This window comes from Leptonotus elevatus, chromosome 16, assembly GCF_054856555.1.
Source record: "Leptonotus elevatus isolate MCC_2025b chromosome 16, RoL_Lele_1.0, whole genome shotgun sequence".
Classification (NCBI taxonomy): domain Eukaryota; kingdom Metazoa; phylum Chordata; class Actinopteri; order Syngnathiformes; family Syngnathidae; genus Leptonotus; species Leptonotus elevatus.
Genome location: NC_141254.1, coordinates 10,626,927 through 10,643,753, shown reverse-complemented (window position 1 = coordinate 10,643,753; position 16,827 = coordinate 10,626,927). Strand labels below are relative to the sequence as shown.

The 16,827-nt window shown below is 39.7% G+C and overlaps 1 protein-coding gene across 1 annotated transcript in view; it reads right to left on the bottom strand.

Moving 5' to 3' along the window:
• Nucleotides 1–513: 513 nt before the first annotated feature.
• capn5b (calpain 5b) overlaps nt 514–16,827 on the bottom strand; it is a 36,893-nt gene continuing 20,579 nt past the window's right edge. The window contains exons 5-13 of the mRNA XM_086099072.1: nt 14,286–14,478; nt 13,540–13,733; nt 11,081–11,158; nt 9,685–9,880; nt 9,375–9,497; nt 9,051–9,247; nt 7,998–8,119; nt 7,725–7,861; nt 514–7,007 (exon numbers count right to left, since the gene is read on the bottom strand). Coding sequence (XP_085955198.1) covers nt 6,825–7,007; nt 7,725–7,861; nt 7,998–8,119; nt 9,051–9,247; nt 9,375–9,497; nt 9,685–9,880; nt 11,081–11,158; nt 13,540–13,733; nt 14,286–14,478 — 1,423 coding nt within the window. The 3' untranslated portion in view covers nt 514–6,824. The remainder of the gene's footprint in view (nt 7,008–7,724; nt 7,862–7,997; nt 8,120–9,050; nt 9,248–9,374; nt 9,498–9,684; nt 9,881–11,080; nt 11,159–13,539; nt 13,734–14,285; nt 14,479–16,827) is intronic.

The following is a 16,827-nucleotide window of genomic DNA, read 5'->3' as shown; positions in this document are numbered from 1 at the left end:
CGTCTGTCCTTCCTTCCTTTTCTCGGTCTCTCCGTTGGTCTCTTGAGGCCTCCCTGATTTTATGTTTTTTGGATTTGTTGGGGTCTGGATGTTTCTTGGGCTGGGGAGGAGTTCTGGTGGGGGGTGTCTGGTCGGTGCTGGATTTCACCTTCCTTGGTTTTCTTCGGTCCCCTCGGGTCTCCTGGTGTTCGATTTAGGTGAACGGTATGAGATTTTTTTTTTTCCTAATAGGTTTTCTGGTGAGCTAACAAACACACGCACGCACGCACGCACGCACGCACACACACATACTCACCCACACACACAAAAAAAAAAAATGTATGTATGTATGTATGTATGTATGTATATATGTATATATGTATGTATATATGTGTATATATATATATATATATATATTTAAAAAAAAAAAAAAAAAAAAAAAAAAAAAGAGCAATGATGATGACATTTCCGAATGAACAATACTGAGCTCTAAAAAAAAAGAAAAAAAAAAAAAAAAAAAAAAAGCCATAGGAATACAATTTTCATTTTTATTTCAAAGTCATGCCACAAGTTGACATTAAATACAAATGCAAAAAACCAAAACAAAAAAAAAACATGATTTTTTTCCTTCTCAGATCGTAGCTATAAAATGAGCACAGTGTAACCGAGAAGTCAAAGCACGGGCATCGATTTAAAGGCCAAAACAATAAATAATTGAGTAAATAAACAGAGACGACACAAAGAAGCATACAATACACATCGGACAAGTACAGCTCTCCGATAGCTAGATAGCTAATCATACCGGCTTTAACGCAAGGTAAAGTGGCTATGGATATAGAGATATACTGTATATATATATATATATATATTTATATATGTGCTGAATAGAGATATATAAAATCATCAAGGCTATAAAATACTGATAAAAGGTCTTTTAGAAGTGTCACCATGCAGTAAAGTTTTCCAGTCTCAGAGAAGAAAAGTACAAGAACAATCACAAGCCTCATTCCCGTTATGATAAAGCCAACACGATGACGTCACCGCCCATTTTTGTGTGTGTGGTTTTAGTGCAGCAGGATGAACAACAGGGAGGGACGAAAGCCGCAAAAATCCCTTTTCCGGCACGCAAGCGAGCGAGCAATGCGTGTCCTCTTATGAGATCAGCGTAATCAAGTCAACATTTCAAAATAATTAAGTCGCAATTGTACAAAATAATTTCAAGAGAATAAAGTCGAATTTTTTTGAGAGTGGTGGTAATTTTAAGAATGTAAAGTAGTATTTTCAAGAGAATGAATTGTGTGTGTGTGTGTGGAGGGGGGGGGGGTAATTCTAATAATTTCAATAGGACAAAAATTGTTATTTCAATAAAGTCTTAATCGTGTAAGAGCAAAAATATTTCAAGAAAAATACATCAGAATTTTACAAGAAAAATATGTACTTTTTCAAGGATTGTCGTAAATATTTTTCGCATGTCAGTTTACGAGTAAAATATTACAATTTCAAGACAGTAATGTAATTTTGCAGCAGTAATGTTGTAATTTTACGAGAAATGTAATTTCACGAAAGTCGTGGTTTCAAGAGAAAATTATTTGTTATCTTAACCGGAGAATTTTTTTGTTTATAACAGTCGTAATACTAAAAGTTCTAATTACAATATTAAGTATAAAAAGTAAGACTGCCTTTTATCTCATAATAATGCTACAGTTTTTTCATTATATTAAAACTTAATTAGTGACATTTCTCTTGAAATTTTTCAAATAAACGTAGAGGAAAGTAAAAAAAAATCTATGAACAATTGAAATTATGACTTGCTTTCCTTGTAACAACACACGTTATGTTGTCCCGTAATATTGATGGATGGATGGATTATGCCTTTATTGTATTATATTTCCTCTAAAATCACAACATTTTTCTTTTCAAATATTTCAAGTCAGTTTTGTGTGGTTGTTATGCATCAGGATGCATCGTGGCTATTGTTTACAAGATGTAACAACCGAGTGGGGAAGAAGCCACAAAGATCACTCGAGCTAGCAATGTCCGCATTTCCTCTGAATGACCAGCAGAGGTATTGAGAAACAGCATCAGCGCTAGCCTGTGTAGCATCCATCAAAACATGGATAATCGCTACTACGATGACACACACACGACCAGTTATTGAATAGAAAAACAAATTACAAAAACAGGATATCGTCCGGATGCATGCGAGACTGCGACACGAGCCTGCTGTGTTCATTAAAGTAGCAATAAGCGCACTGCCATGTAGCTTTTTTTCAAGAGCCCCAAAATATAAATATAGATATTTTGCAATGGATTCAAAGCTGATTTTGCTACATGCAGTGGCATTCTCGTATAAAAAGTCACGGCGGCAAGATTTATACGTACGTTAAAGTCCCGACAATTTTTTATACATTACAGTGAAATCCTGACCACTCACAATGCGGCCGACGAGTGGAAATGAACAAATTGTCGTAAACATCTTGTCAAAACTAAAAACAATAGAATTCACATTTTTAGTTTTTCAGATCGGGATGAGTACTTTTCTCCATCTGTCCAAATATCGTACACGTCTACGAAGGAGTACAAGAAGAAAAGTTGTAAAGTTAAGAGAACAAGTCAAAAATATTATGTGATCACAGAATAATAATGAAATGACTATAGCAAAATATATTACTCTAAACTAAAACAATATGGCAACGTAATATTAAAAGTGCAACTTTAATTCCAAGATTCATTACTATGACTTGGTTTTCTACTGTGATAACGTTCCCATAATATTCTAATAAATTTCTCGTAAAATTGTGACTTTATTCGTGTAATATTTTACAACTATTAGATTACAACTTAATAATCATAAGATCACAACTTTTCATCTTGCCAACATGGCATTTATACTTCTTCCTGTGCAACAACGCTTTGTATTAGCTGTAAAATTGGCATATCGCATCCATACAAATCAAGAAAAGGATACACACACAAAAAAATACAAATAAATATAAAAATATACATGAATTCCATAAACTAAATAACATTTTAAGATGGCACGTTAAAGACAAGCAAGCATTCCAGCAGTTTGATAGGCGGTCGCTCCACAATGTTGTTCTTTTTAAATTCCAGTTTAGCGGGTTATAATAAACCGGCAACATTCTTTAACATTATTAAAATAATAAAAGCCTTGCCACTAATAAATGCCTCATGCCATCTGCAGTTGAGTCTGCCACATTTGCAGAACATCCCAGTCTGTAATAACTGTTTGGAGTCTTTACCCAGCTGTAATGTAAACCACTAAATAAATCTACCTCCATTTTTTTTTTTATATTATTGGTAGTAGGGCAATTATTTGGCTAAAGCAAAGCCAACTGTCATATATCAATTTTTTGGCACCCAAAATCCACGCACCTTCCTCAAGGACACTTCAGCCTCAGAACATTGGTTGCCGGAACCCTCATTTTCCGTCCATTTTTTAAACATAACGACGACAAAGGGGGGGGGGGGGATGATTTAGCACCTAAACGGCATCACGAAAGCATCGCTATGCACATGGCATCAATCCAGCCCGCTGATATGATCACGTGACGGTGGCGGCGGCCATGCTGGATGCTCGACAACTACCATTACCGCATGGAAAAAAAGAAAAAAGCATCATCATACAGTTTTGACGGTACAGTACAAGGCTGTGGATATGGTGGAAAAACGAGTCATGCATTTGTAAAGTTGCTGTACAGCAAAAGTGTGTACGCGTGCGCTCACGTACAATAAATGCCGCGCAAGTGTCTTAACAGTTCAAGTAATGGCGGGTGGGTACAAAAAAAATCAAATTGGTAAGGAGTGAAATGGAAATGTTTGTCTTACATTCAACATAAAAAAAAACACTTTCATTTTTCTGTTTGTAGAGAGTTAGGGATGGGCAAAGAGATCGATTGATTGATTGGTTGTTAAGAAGCATTGATTGTTGATTATCTTGACGCAGACATCGAAACAGGAGTTCCAACATTCCAAAGGAGCCACTTCCAAACAAATCTCGCAAAACTGCAGCTTCTGAGCTTACCGTCAACACGTAAGACATTTACCCGCCTTCAACTTGGAGACAACTTGGATACTACCTCGAAAAACGCACATTTCTTGTGGTGATTTACATTTGACGGAAAGTTATATGTTTTTAGAGTCAGGATATGTCCTGCCTACCCCCCAAAGCCATAAAATTGCCACTTGTATTCCGTGTAAAAAGCCGGAAGATTGCAGCAAAGTGAAGCCCGGACATGTATCCGCTGTCGCCTTTTATAAAAAGCCTGTAGTCCAGATTTGGTATCACCGCTGAAGCCAGAAAATCATCTGGTCAACTTCTAATCCATGTTGCTGTTGAACGTAATTTTGTTAAAGGCACGAAAGTAGTCTGTAAATTGCCGATGTTTACAAGCAGTGTGTCGGGGCCTACACACGTCGTCCCGCCTTTGTTGCAGCTATGATACAACCGAAAAATTGGTTGGTCGACTTTCATTCCATCAAAACACCGCAACAATAGTAAATTGACGTAAACAGAAGAACAGACATTTATCCATCTCTTCCTTGTATCTTGTCTTTTCTGTTACAGCACGAATACTATCTCTGAAAATAGAAACGTGCCAGGTTGAATTGGCAAAATGTTACCAGCATTTATAGACATTGTGCCAGAACCACAAAGACATAATTGGGTAAAAAAATAAAAAATAAAAAATAAAAAGCAGTAAAAGCGGCTACAGACGTCATCCCATCTCTGTTACAGCCTTGATACTACCTTAGAAGCCGGAAAAATTGCCCGGTCGAGTCTGTTTGTATAGAACAGCAACATGGCAGTCCTGCCTTTTCAACAACATCTAATACTACCTCAGAAGCCGGAAAATTGCTGGGTCGACTTCCATTCCGCGTCTGAACAACGACAAGGAAAAAAGACAGCTTAGATAGATAGCAGTGTAAGGGTCTACAGACATGGTGTCTGTCCCACCTTTGTTACAGCTCGAATACGACCTCTCAAGCCACGGAAATTTCAGATCTTCCGGAAAAAGATTCCATCCAGTTTTAAAGGGCCAGTTATGAAATGATGCCAGATTAGTCTTGGTAAAACCATCACGTCAGAAATACAGGAAATGTGAAAGGGCCTAAAGATCCTCTCGTCCCCTTTGAAATCATTTCTAATCAATCAATCGATTGCTAAATTGCATGCCCATCCCTAGGATAAATCATCAGGATTCAAAGTATTGATGCAAAATCCATGAAAAGGACCACAAACTTGCATTTTTTTTTTGAGGCAAACCAGGACTGAAACCATCATGGCACAGTTTGTTTGGCAAGTTTTCTCCTTCTGTGTTGATTCTTCATGGTTCCCGCCAGTGAAAAACAACAAAAGTATAAGGTGTGCACTCCCAATAATGGGAACTCTGCCTGTTTCACACCTTTGCTCACATCAACAGATATACATTCGCCCAAAGACACAAGATTAAGTTGCACGCACACAGTGTCAGGCAGTGGTGTTGCCGTTAAGAAGATGATGTGGCACAGGGGGTGGCGGTTCGTCGCGAGGCTCGGGCCCGGGTGCCAGTTGGAAAGGGTTACAAAGGAGCGAGGGTCTGACTGGCTGCTCTTTAGTCCCGTAAAGCACTTGTTTAGAAGGGGGAGGGGCGGAGACGACAACTCCGAGCACAGGCGCCGGCTGCTAAGCTACGACCGCAGAGATGTGCAGCACGGGTGAAAAAAAATGTCTTTTCCAGGCCATGTGGTTCAAAGGTCGTCCATAGCATTGGGCAGAGAAGTGTCTCGGCTTGAGAGTGAAGGAAGACAGGGAAAAGCGAGGTTTCACAATTGCGGCTGTTGGCTTGCGTCCAAAGGGGGGCCGGGGGACCATGGCGCATGCTCGCCAAAGACTGGACACAAAATATAGTGTCAGCAGATACAGGTTGAAGAGGGATGCTGCCTTGATAGAAACCAGGGTTTCCCAAACTGAGGGGAACTCAAAACCAGTTGCAGAGTCAAAAGTTCTTATCCAAGGGTTCCCAAAATGTGGTGCGCAAGGGCCTTCAGGAGGGCTTAAAAAGTTCCCGAAAGTCTGACCGACATTGTAAAATCGGCGTAGCTACACGCTCAAATTGGCAGATTGCGGCGTCTGCGCCAAGGTTTGGGAAACCCTGACCTCAACAGACATGGCGGCCACGTCAACACCAAGACAGACAAGGGACGACTGACAGCCAAAAACCAACCCAAATCCACGTGAAAGACAAGACAGACGCAGCCTTAAGGCAATGCATAGCCCTTGGAAAACGTTGGCACATGCATGCGAGTGCACAAATGTCTGCATATGTAGCACATGTGCATCTCATGTGGGTTTGATTTCACACAATAATTGAAAGAAAAAAAACTAAAAAGAGAGATAAAGCGTTCCATTTTGGCCTTTTTTTCAGCTGCAAAACTTACGACGCAACACAAGCGGCAACACTGAAGAAAGATATTAAAGTAAATAAAGGCCATTAAAATGTCAGTTTAAAGGTTGGAAAAATTGGTGGGAAAAACGGGTAAGAAAAAATGGAAGGAGGAATTTTTTGGGGCAGAAACAGGTAGGGGAAAACTGCGGAGACCCTAAAGTGATATAGGGGGTACAAAATAATAAATATGCTTCGCATTAGGAATTTATTTCCCCCCGTTCTAACGGGAAACTTTCTCAATAGGATGAGAAAGTTTCTCGTCCTAATGAGAAACATATTTAACCTTTTTTCCCACCCATGTCACTTTAGGGGCTCCATAGAAAAAAAGAAAAAGGGGTAGCAAAAAACTGGCGAGAGAAACGGCCGTAAAGCGAATGAAAAAGAAAAAAGGGTGAGTCAGATGTTGGTGAGCATGGTGGAGGTGATGAGGCGCACAGTGAGCGTGCCGGGCAGGTCGCTGTCCTGGCGACTGCCCTTGTCGCGGAGGTGCAGCGTGTGCTGCTCCTGACGCTCGTTGGGGTCGCTGAACATCACCACCTGACCCAGGAAGGTGTCCACGATCATGTTCTTGTTGTAGATCTGACGCCGAGTGAAAAAAGAGAGAGAGAGACAGGAAGTGAAAAGAAAGCAAAGAAAAGAAGGAGAGAAAGCTTAGGAGGAATTTCAGGTTGAAAAAGAAACACTGACCAAGAGTAGTAAGTCAAGATCTAGAATGTCAATATGCTAGCTAGCCGCCATATGGTAATTATCACTCTTTTGTGTTTTTTTTTTCCTTCCCTTTCCTGTCAGGTTGACAGGATTCTCAGCCATTGCCAGTATCGACCAAACAAAGGATTTTGAAAAAAATCTCATCGTGGCGCCTTTCCTAACCTCAACCAACATCCAAGTACTTCTGCGTGGATAGGAAAGAAAAGTAAGTAAGCAAAAACTAGAATCTAAAGAGGCTAATCATTTGCTTCTCTTGCTAGCTAGGTATCTAGCTAGCAGCCATATGCTTGTGATTTGGATCTTCTGTGACCAATGTCTACTGTGAGAATCCATAGTGCCATTGGACAAGAAGGAGCGCCAAGTGAAAATGTAGACTGCTACGTTAGCAATGGCATATCATGCTAGCCACTGAATGGCTAGTTACTATACATCATTTTTGCCAGCATCATATATATAATAATAATTATAATGTTGATTTAAGTTGTAGGATTTAGTAAGTAAGAATAGGCTTCTACGTTAGCCTATCCTGCTAGCTAGCTAATAGTCGGACTCAACCAAAGACAAAGTGCCCAAGGGGTCGGGCCTCACCTCGATGTGGACTCCCTCTTTGGGCTTCTTGCGGTAGAACAGACCCTTGATGTCAAAGTTGGGGCACCGGGTGTCCTTCTGAACTGGCGAACGGACCCTCTCGCCTTCACATGTGATGATAACGTACGGGTCCACCACTTTAGAAACAAGACAGAGATTTTATAGTCTATACACATATTTTTGTCAAAATGGAGTTTGCATACTCAATGACTTAGTTCAGGTCTATTTAACTTTTTACCGCACTTAATGAACTATGGACCAAAGTGTGTTTACCTCCATTGGAATCTTGTCCCTGCAGACCCTGGGCATTGAGAACGTGGACCTGGGTGACCAGCTGAGGGTAGCCACACATGCCCGTCCAGCATGTCTGAGGAGGCTCGTCCAGGGTCAGCTCTCTGAAGCCATCAACCGGGAATATGTGTGTCATTGTACAGCCGGCCAGCAGAGGTCACTCTAAACTAAGGTTGGCCACAATGGTAGTCATTGGAATGTTGAAGTTGTTTGGATTTCAAAAATCATTGACACCCATAGGAAATAATGTCAAGATCCATTTTCGGATCTGCGGTTATTGTCACTATTTTGCTATATGCCATAATGAAAAAAGAATAGCAAAACACTCCTAATTTGAAGGTGCCCCCTGAGTAAAAATAAAGTTTTAGGGTGTTCCACTCTGGAGGTCCAATGTGGTGCAATGTGTTAAACTAAACTCAAAGTGGGACCATTAATTTATGGTTTAGTCATTACATTTATTAAATAAAAATGGACTAAAATTGGATTTTTTTTTTTAACAAATTGATTAATGTAATACATTTGATTTAACTAAATTTCATGACTAATTTCGCTGTTTTTAAACAATCCATTTTTATTAATCAACTTTCATTTGAATTAAAATTGAGTAATTTCACTTAAATATTTTATGAAAGCCGGTAATTAATAAATAATATTAAAATAGATAATAAATATAGAAATAACAGTAATATAAATACAATACTAATAGTTAAAAAAATTAAATAAAACATAATAAATGTATTTATTTGACAAATGTAATTTAATTTTTTTTCATTTTTCAATGTTATTTATAGTTTTGGTTTAATATAACTATTTTTTGGGATTTACTTATAATTTAATTATTAGAAATACAAATCAAATCTATTAGTTTGAATTTAACAAAAAAAAACAATTCTACGATTGGTTAACATTAAAACAAAAATGTCATTAGAAGATAAGCAGTTCAGATAATGGATGGATGGATGTTAAGATAGCTTCTTTTTTTTTTTATTCCAAATGATTTAATTTGCCAAAGAAAGTTCAGCGCGTGGGCTTTACTTGCAGTCCGAAGGCACGTCAGTGAAGACGCGGAGCAGAAACTCTCCCTGCTGGCCCGGGTCGAAGGTGGAGGGGATGATGACGTAGCGGCCCTCCTTCAGCTCCTTTCTGAGAAAGACGCAGCGCGAGTTGATGTAGATGGAGCCCGCCACCTTCTGCTGGGCCGAGTGCATGCGGTACTTGCGGTTCAGCTCCACCTGAGTGACCAAAGCACAAGGATGTTCAATATTTATCTTTGAGTGCATATATGTTTTTTTTTTGTTAAATCCTGCAGAAGCTTTACATGGGATCGCTTTCTTTCGTCTGCTCGTGATCTGTTTTTACCTGGTGGATATCGAAGCCTATGGCGAGGTTCTCCCCTTTCCCTTCTTTGGGCGTGGCTCTCTTCTCCTTCTGCTGCAAGCAGATCAGCACCTCGTCCTCCACCTTCTTCACATCAAACACGTACTAGAGGAAGAACGGAGGTAACATACAAAATGCTTCATTTGAGTGCAGTGATTCTTAACTAGGGCTGAACCATTTTGAAAAAAAAATAAAAATAAATCAGAATGCTGGCTAAAATGAAATCCAAATAACATGACATGGTAATGAGATGAAAAGCAAATGGCAGGAAATAAGATGTAATGCACGGCACCTGAGGGTTCTGTAGGAAGGTGGTCTTGTGATTGATGCAGCCGCCCGAGCGGTTGCGCAGGGGGTCCTGGCGGTGGAGCCAGGAGCCCCGCATTACTTCCTCCTCCCACGTCTTGTGGATGCTCAGGTACGACGTGTTGATGAGGCGGCACAGGATCAGGTCGGTGAAGTACTGGCAGAAGTCGTCGAACGTCATCCTGCAGAGAGCCCAGAGGGCAAAAACAAGATCATAGAACCCAGCAAGCAAAGGAAAGTTCAAGGGATCCTGGAAAATTGCAACGTCAGATTCATAACAAAGAACCTGCTACTTATCCACTTGCATAATGTTGTGAGTTTCACACAGCAAACACGTCATCCAGAAAATCGGAATTTTAATTTAATAATTGGCGGACAGTGACAATTGCTTCCAACGAAACATGGCGAGAGAACTGAGTGTTGTATGGAAAACTTCAGCTCTTATTGCTAAACAAGAAACTCAAATCCAATATAATTCAAAATAATAATTACAGTTGTCCTGAAATTGGGGCCAATCACGTGATTTTCAGATGATCGGTATCGGCTGAAAAAGTTCTGATTTTTGAATGTATTTAAATTCTCACGTTAAGAATGAAATATATTATTTATTTACTTGATTTAAATCCACTGCAAACTTACAGCAATATAAAATGTTCTAATGTTGGGATATCTTTATTAAAAAAAAACAAAAAAACGGATTAAGACAATTTGGATGCAGCCTTTCATATCGGCAGAAACTTAAAATGTGATCAGGACATCTAATAATAATTTAAAATTGCAATTCACAGCATATCACAGAAATTCCCAGACACCATGCAAATACAGTGGCTATAAAAAGTCTACACACCCCTGTTCAAATGCCAGGACCAAAATAAAAACATCAACATTTGTCCACCATTTATGTGACCAAACTTGGTTCAACTGAATTGAAAAAAAACAACAAAAAACTTTTAGGGACGAAAAGTCAACAAAAAAAGCCTTTTCCTGACTTTTTTTTTATTTTTTTAATTTATTTTTTTGCTTATTTCTATCAGAAGCCTGAAGAGTTTGTTTTAACACTGACTGATATTTGGAACACAATTCTCTCCACTCAGAAAAACAGCCCCAAATGTGATTGGCTAATGTGATCACAGTTACATCCCGGGTTACAAAAGGGTGTGCACACTTGTGCAACCACATTTGAACAGGTTATAGGTCACAGTAATAGCAGGGGTGTGTAGACTTTTTATATCCACCGCACATTTGTTTAGCTTGCCTTTCATCTTCTTGCAGAAATACTCCAATATTTTCAGAATGGACTGAGAAAAATAATAGCACAAGTGGCACGTATTTATTTTTTGGGGGGGATCTGTACAAGTTGTAGGGTTGTTTGTTTTCCTCACCAGAACTCGCCGTCGTCCTGCACGGTGACACCGAGCTTCTCCCTCTCGCTTTTGCTCACCTTGTTCCACTCCTCCGAACTGCAACAATGAAAAAAAAAAGAAAAAAAAAGACGTTCAGTTGCATTTTATTGCATCATGTGAATGTTTTCAATCTGACGGCCAGGGCGAGTTTATTAAGAGCGTCGTCGCTAAGCATCAAGGGCAATTGTGTGGAAGCTCGACGGTGATGATTCACAGCCCTTAAGTAACAGGTTTTTCATCAAAGCGCACATAGATTATTCCGTGAGAGCGCCAGTGAGCAGGAGGAACGCCGACCGTCTTTGTTAATAAGCCTCTTGTCTGTAGACCTCTTCAATTATTCAGACTCCATTATCCCACTTTACCAGACGCCTTGTTTTGTTTTGCGAGAGGTTGGTAACTAACAATTCTGAGACAGAGCGCTGTCCAGGGAACAACTTCCATCTCGGGGATTACTCGTTTCCCTCAAGATGGGCGGCGGGCGGGGGCGAAATGCGGAAAATAAAAGCCGGAATGAGGAGTTCCTCCGGAGGGAAAACCGCTTTCGGTTGAGGCGCTAATGTTGTTGGTGTGGCTGCTTTAAAAGAGACATAAGTGCTTAAAAAATATATTTCAAATATAACCATAACATTGATTTGAAATTTGAATTAATACCGTGGAACTCGCAAATAGCAAAAATCTACAAATAATTCACGGCCATTATGATTGCATTCAATTCTTGAATAAGTTGGGATATACTACCAATACACGTTTTCAACAACCCCCTTTCCCCTATGAAATAATATATATTTTAAATCTGTTAATTGTGATTTAAGTAAAAATTACATTAAATTAACTTCATATCAAAACTGAATAAAAAATTAATTCACTCAAAATTATACTAAACAACTAATTCCAATTTAAATGAACTCAAATATCAACTTAAATTAAATCCAAATAACTACATTAAAATTAAATTTAATCCAATTTAACTTATAATAAAATTAAAATGAATTTTTATGCTCTCTTCTTCACAAATTAAAATTTGTATAAATAAAATAAAATATAAAATGTATGAAATTGTAATTGCCAAATAAACAGGATGAAATCAAAGTTAAAGTGAATCAAAATAAATATAAATTAAATAAAAATTACAGTAAATCAAACCTTAATCCAAATTAAATGAAACATTAATTACATCCAAATTAAATAAAAAAAATTTGTCAAAATAAAGCGTTAAACAATTCATCAAAATTTAAATGAAATTAAATATAAACTACATAGACATGATATGATAACAACTCTACGTCAAAGTAAGTTGTAGTTTTTAGAACAAATGAATTTAGCAGTCCCTTGTTCCAATTGCATGTTGGGCCGTAAATGGCCCCTCAGCCCACAGGTTGTTTACCACTACTTTCAAGGCTTTGACAAAGTTTGTCCAAATTGTTTTGGGAGTGGCGTGACGGGGGGAATAGCATCTGAGCTGGAGTGTACAGTCTAGTGCGGTTGTGACCCATTAGCTTGATTGCTTTGCCGTTTTTCATGGTCTATCCAGCATTCGCTTCCCGGTACAGTGTGGGTTACGTATGGATCGCGTGGCTTTTGCTGGCAAACAGGGGAGTCAAACTGGAGGCAGCAAGGGCGCTTTTGACATTTGTGAAAATGGAATGAGGGGAATCGGTGGAGCTGGAGCGGGTCCAAACGAGGTCGCGTTTAAAACGATTAGGAGCTTGTTTGTGCCGCTGGAGACATGCGTCTGGTCAGACCCACCTCGAGGGCGGTGCGATTAGGATGGATGGCTCAACTGCAGGCTCATTTATCAATGTTTTGTTTACTGCAGAGTGCAGATGGAAATTTGAACCACTTTCTCCCCTTCTGCCAGGAAAAGCTTGAAAAATGTGATGTAGTGGGGTTTTTTTTTCACAACAGCTCCTGGAAATACTTTTGTCAAACTACCACAAGGATTAACAATTATTTTGACACAAATTTTCAGGGTGGAGCTAGGGTATTGTGATTATGCGAGAAGCTTATACTTGTAGAAGCACAGCTGAGACCATCAAGATTTACACGCTATTTTTAAGCCAAAGAGTTGGTGCTGTCTCATGAAAAAAGGAACCACTAGCAATCCCACAATTTTCACTCATTAAGGCAGCACCTCAAGTCCACTTCATTCAATTGCCTATTAGCAGATCTGAAAACATGGCACATGCAATGGACACATTCCAAACACTGATGTTGACAACCTCAACAAACAATTAAATGTATTCTGCTTACCAGAAGCAAAGACTGTTACTAATCGGTGCATCTAAAAAAAAAGTCACTGCAGCTCTGCTTACCTTCTTGTTTTGGCATAATGGGAAGGTACTTTGTAAATTAGCCAGATTGTGACATCACAATTTGGCAAAATTTGAAACGACAAATTCTCAGAAATAAGTAGCTCACAAAAAATTCCCACCAATTACCTGTCGCTCCACGGGCCGCTCCACTCCTTCTCCCCCCACGGGTTCCTCATGCGGATCATGTTCAGCTTCTCCGACTTAAAAAATGCCAGCAGTCCTTGACCCAGCCGCACTTTCCGGACGTCGGTCACAGCGTAGGCGTGGCCTTTCACCAGGCCGCAGTCCAACCGCGCCTCCATGTCCTCCACCGTGGTTGCCTGGGAAACCACCAAAATAATTAGCGAATTAACCGTTGTAAGTTTCAATTTGAGGCGTTAAGATAGTCCTTCAAAACAGAAGAAGGCATGGCCAAACGTGACCAAAATAAGAAATCGGTGCTCGTTTGCTGAGCAAGGATGACTACTTGGACCCATCATTTTTTATTTATTTATTTATGCAATGAAGTTACTTTCTCCTTGTGTCATTGTTCTGTGAAAGGTGAAGTGCATTTCAAACAATTGGGGAGAAATTAGCCAAATTGAATAGGGAAATTCATGGATTACGCTCCACCTTCGAGTCACGTTGTGCATAACAATAATGAGAATAATGGGAAAAAGTACATTTCTTCGCAGTCTTCAATAATAAGGTGGCATGAAAACTCATGCATATCAAAGAGCACTATTATTTTGCAATTCACCTCAAGTTCAGTCAGTATCACAATAATGTGAATTCTCTGACATGTTTGGCATTAGACAATAACACAACTTCACAAGTCGGAAGGCACAATAAGGCTGCAGAGAAATTAAAAGCGTTCGTTCTTTCACGCTTACCCGAATGGAACAGCTGATAAGGCCGTCTCGGTTGTGCACTTTGAGGACTCGTTCAAACAGCTGGTTGCGGGCCGCCTCGTCCGTCGCCATCTGAGCCTCCAGCAGGTCCATGGGCTCTGAGACACCGCCCGTGAAGTCCACCAGAGCGTCCGCCGTGTTACCGCCGTCCAGAGCCTCGTAGCAGCCGTACACCCTGACATAAAAACAATTCAGGGTGTTTGTTGTTTTCTAACTAATTAACTATCTAGATCAGGGGTGGGCAAACTTATGCCGAGCCTGCTGACAAGCAGACCATATGTTACAGTGTGGTCACGGAGCGGCGTGGTGTCTGTCGGCGTGTAAAGTGGAGGACCCAAAATGCAGGGAGGCAGGAGAACCACAGCAGGAGTGCGGGCGAAACTGGCGTGCTTTATTTGACAGAAAACACTAACCAGGGTACTGGTTAATGCTAACTAAACAACGAACTGAAAGATACAAAATCAAAATGACAGCCAGAACTCCGGGGGTGACCGTGACAAGCGGCAATGATCCCACGCCGACTGATCACCACCCGGGAACTAAATACACCCACACTAATTGGGTAACTAGCCACACCTGGAGCCAGGCACAAGTGGCTGAGGGCCCGGATTGGAACCCACTCAGGACAAATCGGGACCCTCAACCAAAACCAGATCTTCCCAGACATGACATCATATGACTCAGTTGTGTTGGAGAAGGGAAACAGCCAAAACCTGCAGGACTCCGGCCCCCGAGGACCGGGTTTGCCCAACCCTGATCTAGATGACTAGCTAACTAACTCTCTGAATTATTGACAAACAAACAAATGAGCTAACAAGCTAAAACATGAACTTACCAACAAACAAATTAACTATCAAGTGAACAAACTAACCAACACAAAAATTTGCCCACAAACAAGCTAACTATCTTGCAAACCAACAAACTAACGGACGAACGGACAAATGAACAAACTAAGTGGGGGAAAAAACAAATTAACTCATGCTAAATTTGTCAAACTAACAGAATATGGAAATGAATTAACTAGCTAGCTAGCTAGCTAACTAACTAGCTGTCTGGCTAACAAACTATTAGACAAAGTAAATATTGATGAGTTATTAACATTGTTTTTTAGTTTTAAATTATATTTTAGCCGTTTTAGATTTAGTTAACTCAGTATGGCTGTATGAATAGACCTATATTCTTATCTGTGTTACTTTCATGAGAAAGAGCAACGGGTCTGTCTATTCATTCGTAATCTAAAGGGAGGTCCCGGGAATTCTGCTATGTCGGAAGGGAGTCAGGCTTATTATTATTGTATTTTTTCTAATCTGATTTATACCCATGGGAACGGATTCTCTTGTATTCATTTAGTTGTAACCAGGTGTGTTGTGGGCTGACCTTTTTATGAACCCTCTTTGTGAATAAATAACGATGTGGGCTGGAGAGAAAGCATCACATTTGAACAGAGCACTGCTTGGGTGACTTGTCTTATGTGAATCAGAAGCTTCTGGTAATTAATACCTTTGCAAAGGAACTTCTTCAACAGAATCTCACCATTCAGTTAATTGAACACGCAAAGAGTACAATACTTAATATTGTCTACTCTAACAAATGGTGACCGCCGACGCTGAATTATAACGAATGGTCTCCTCCGTTGAACCAAACGGATGGTGTTATTCTGACGTGGAACAAGCTGCGGCGTTCAAGGACGGGCGGAACTTCTAGGCCTAAATAAATAAAGTATGGTAAGTGGAGACTGTTATCCACGTAGAAGAGGTTGTGTCTGTCTGGTCCGCTGCAGCTGTTTTTTTCGTCTTCCAAATTGTCTAAATTTTAAAATGAGATCTGTGTGAATAAGTTATAGTTTGATGTCGTTAGAGAGTTGATAATTCCGACGATATTGAACTAAACACGTCGTGGAGTGGTGCATTTGAAGGTGACGTGATGCAGACTCGAAGTGATGAAGCTTTTTTTGTACAGGAAGAAATAGCGGTTAATTTTTTGATTTGTTTTGTTTTTCGTCAACGCTATGAAGAATCCTTAGACCATAATATATATTGAATAAAAGGGTTTGCCGGATGACGTAACAAGTCTTTCTTGTTTACTAAGGATCGCGAAGATTATGGTACGCGCTTCTGTTTTTTAAGCAGTTTTGGCCGATTTGGGGACGAGTATCATATTTGTTCATGGCTCATATTGAAAAAGTCCTATCACGTAATATGTCTTTTATTTGAAAAAGCGCCTGTTTGAAATTGAACAGAAAGGGGTCCAGGTTGATTACAGCGATGATTGGATTTTGTATCACTGTATTTGCAATCGAGAGATTACGTGTAACTTTTGTTTTATTTTGTAGGCGCTTCTACAATATGTAGTTTTGAGGTCAGGATTCCCGTTTGAATTCCTTTTGTTCCACGGTTGAGTTCGATGGTACGTGACAATTTCTTTGAAAAATAAGCGCCTTGCAAAAATTTTGCAATAAAGGGAGAACAGTTTAGCTCAGCGGGATTGGGTAACTGCTGTGTATAAACGAGAGGTCACGTAATTC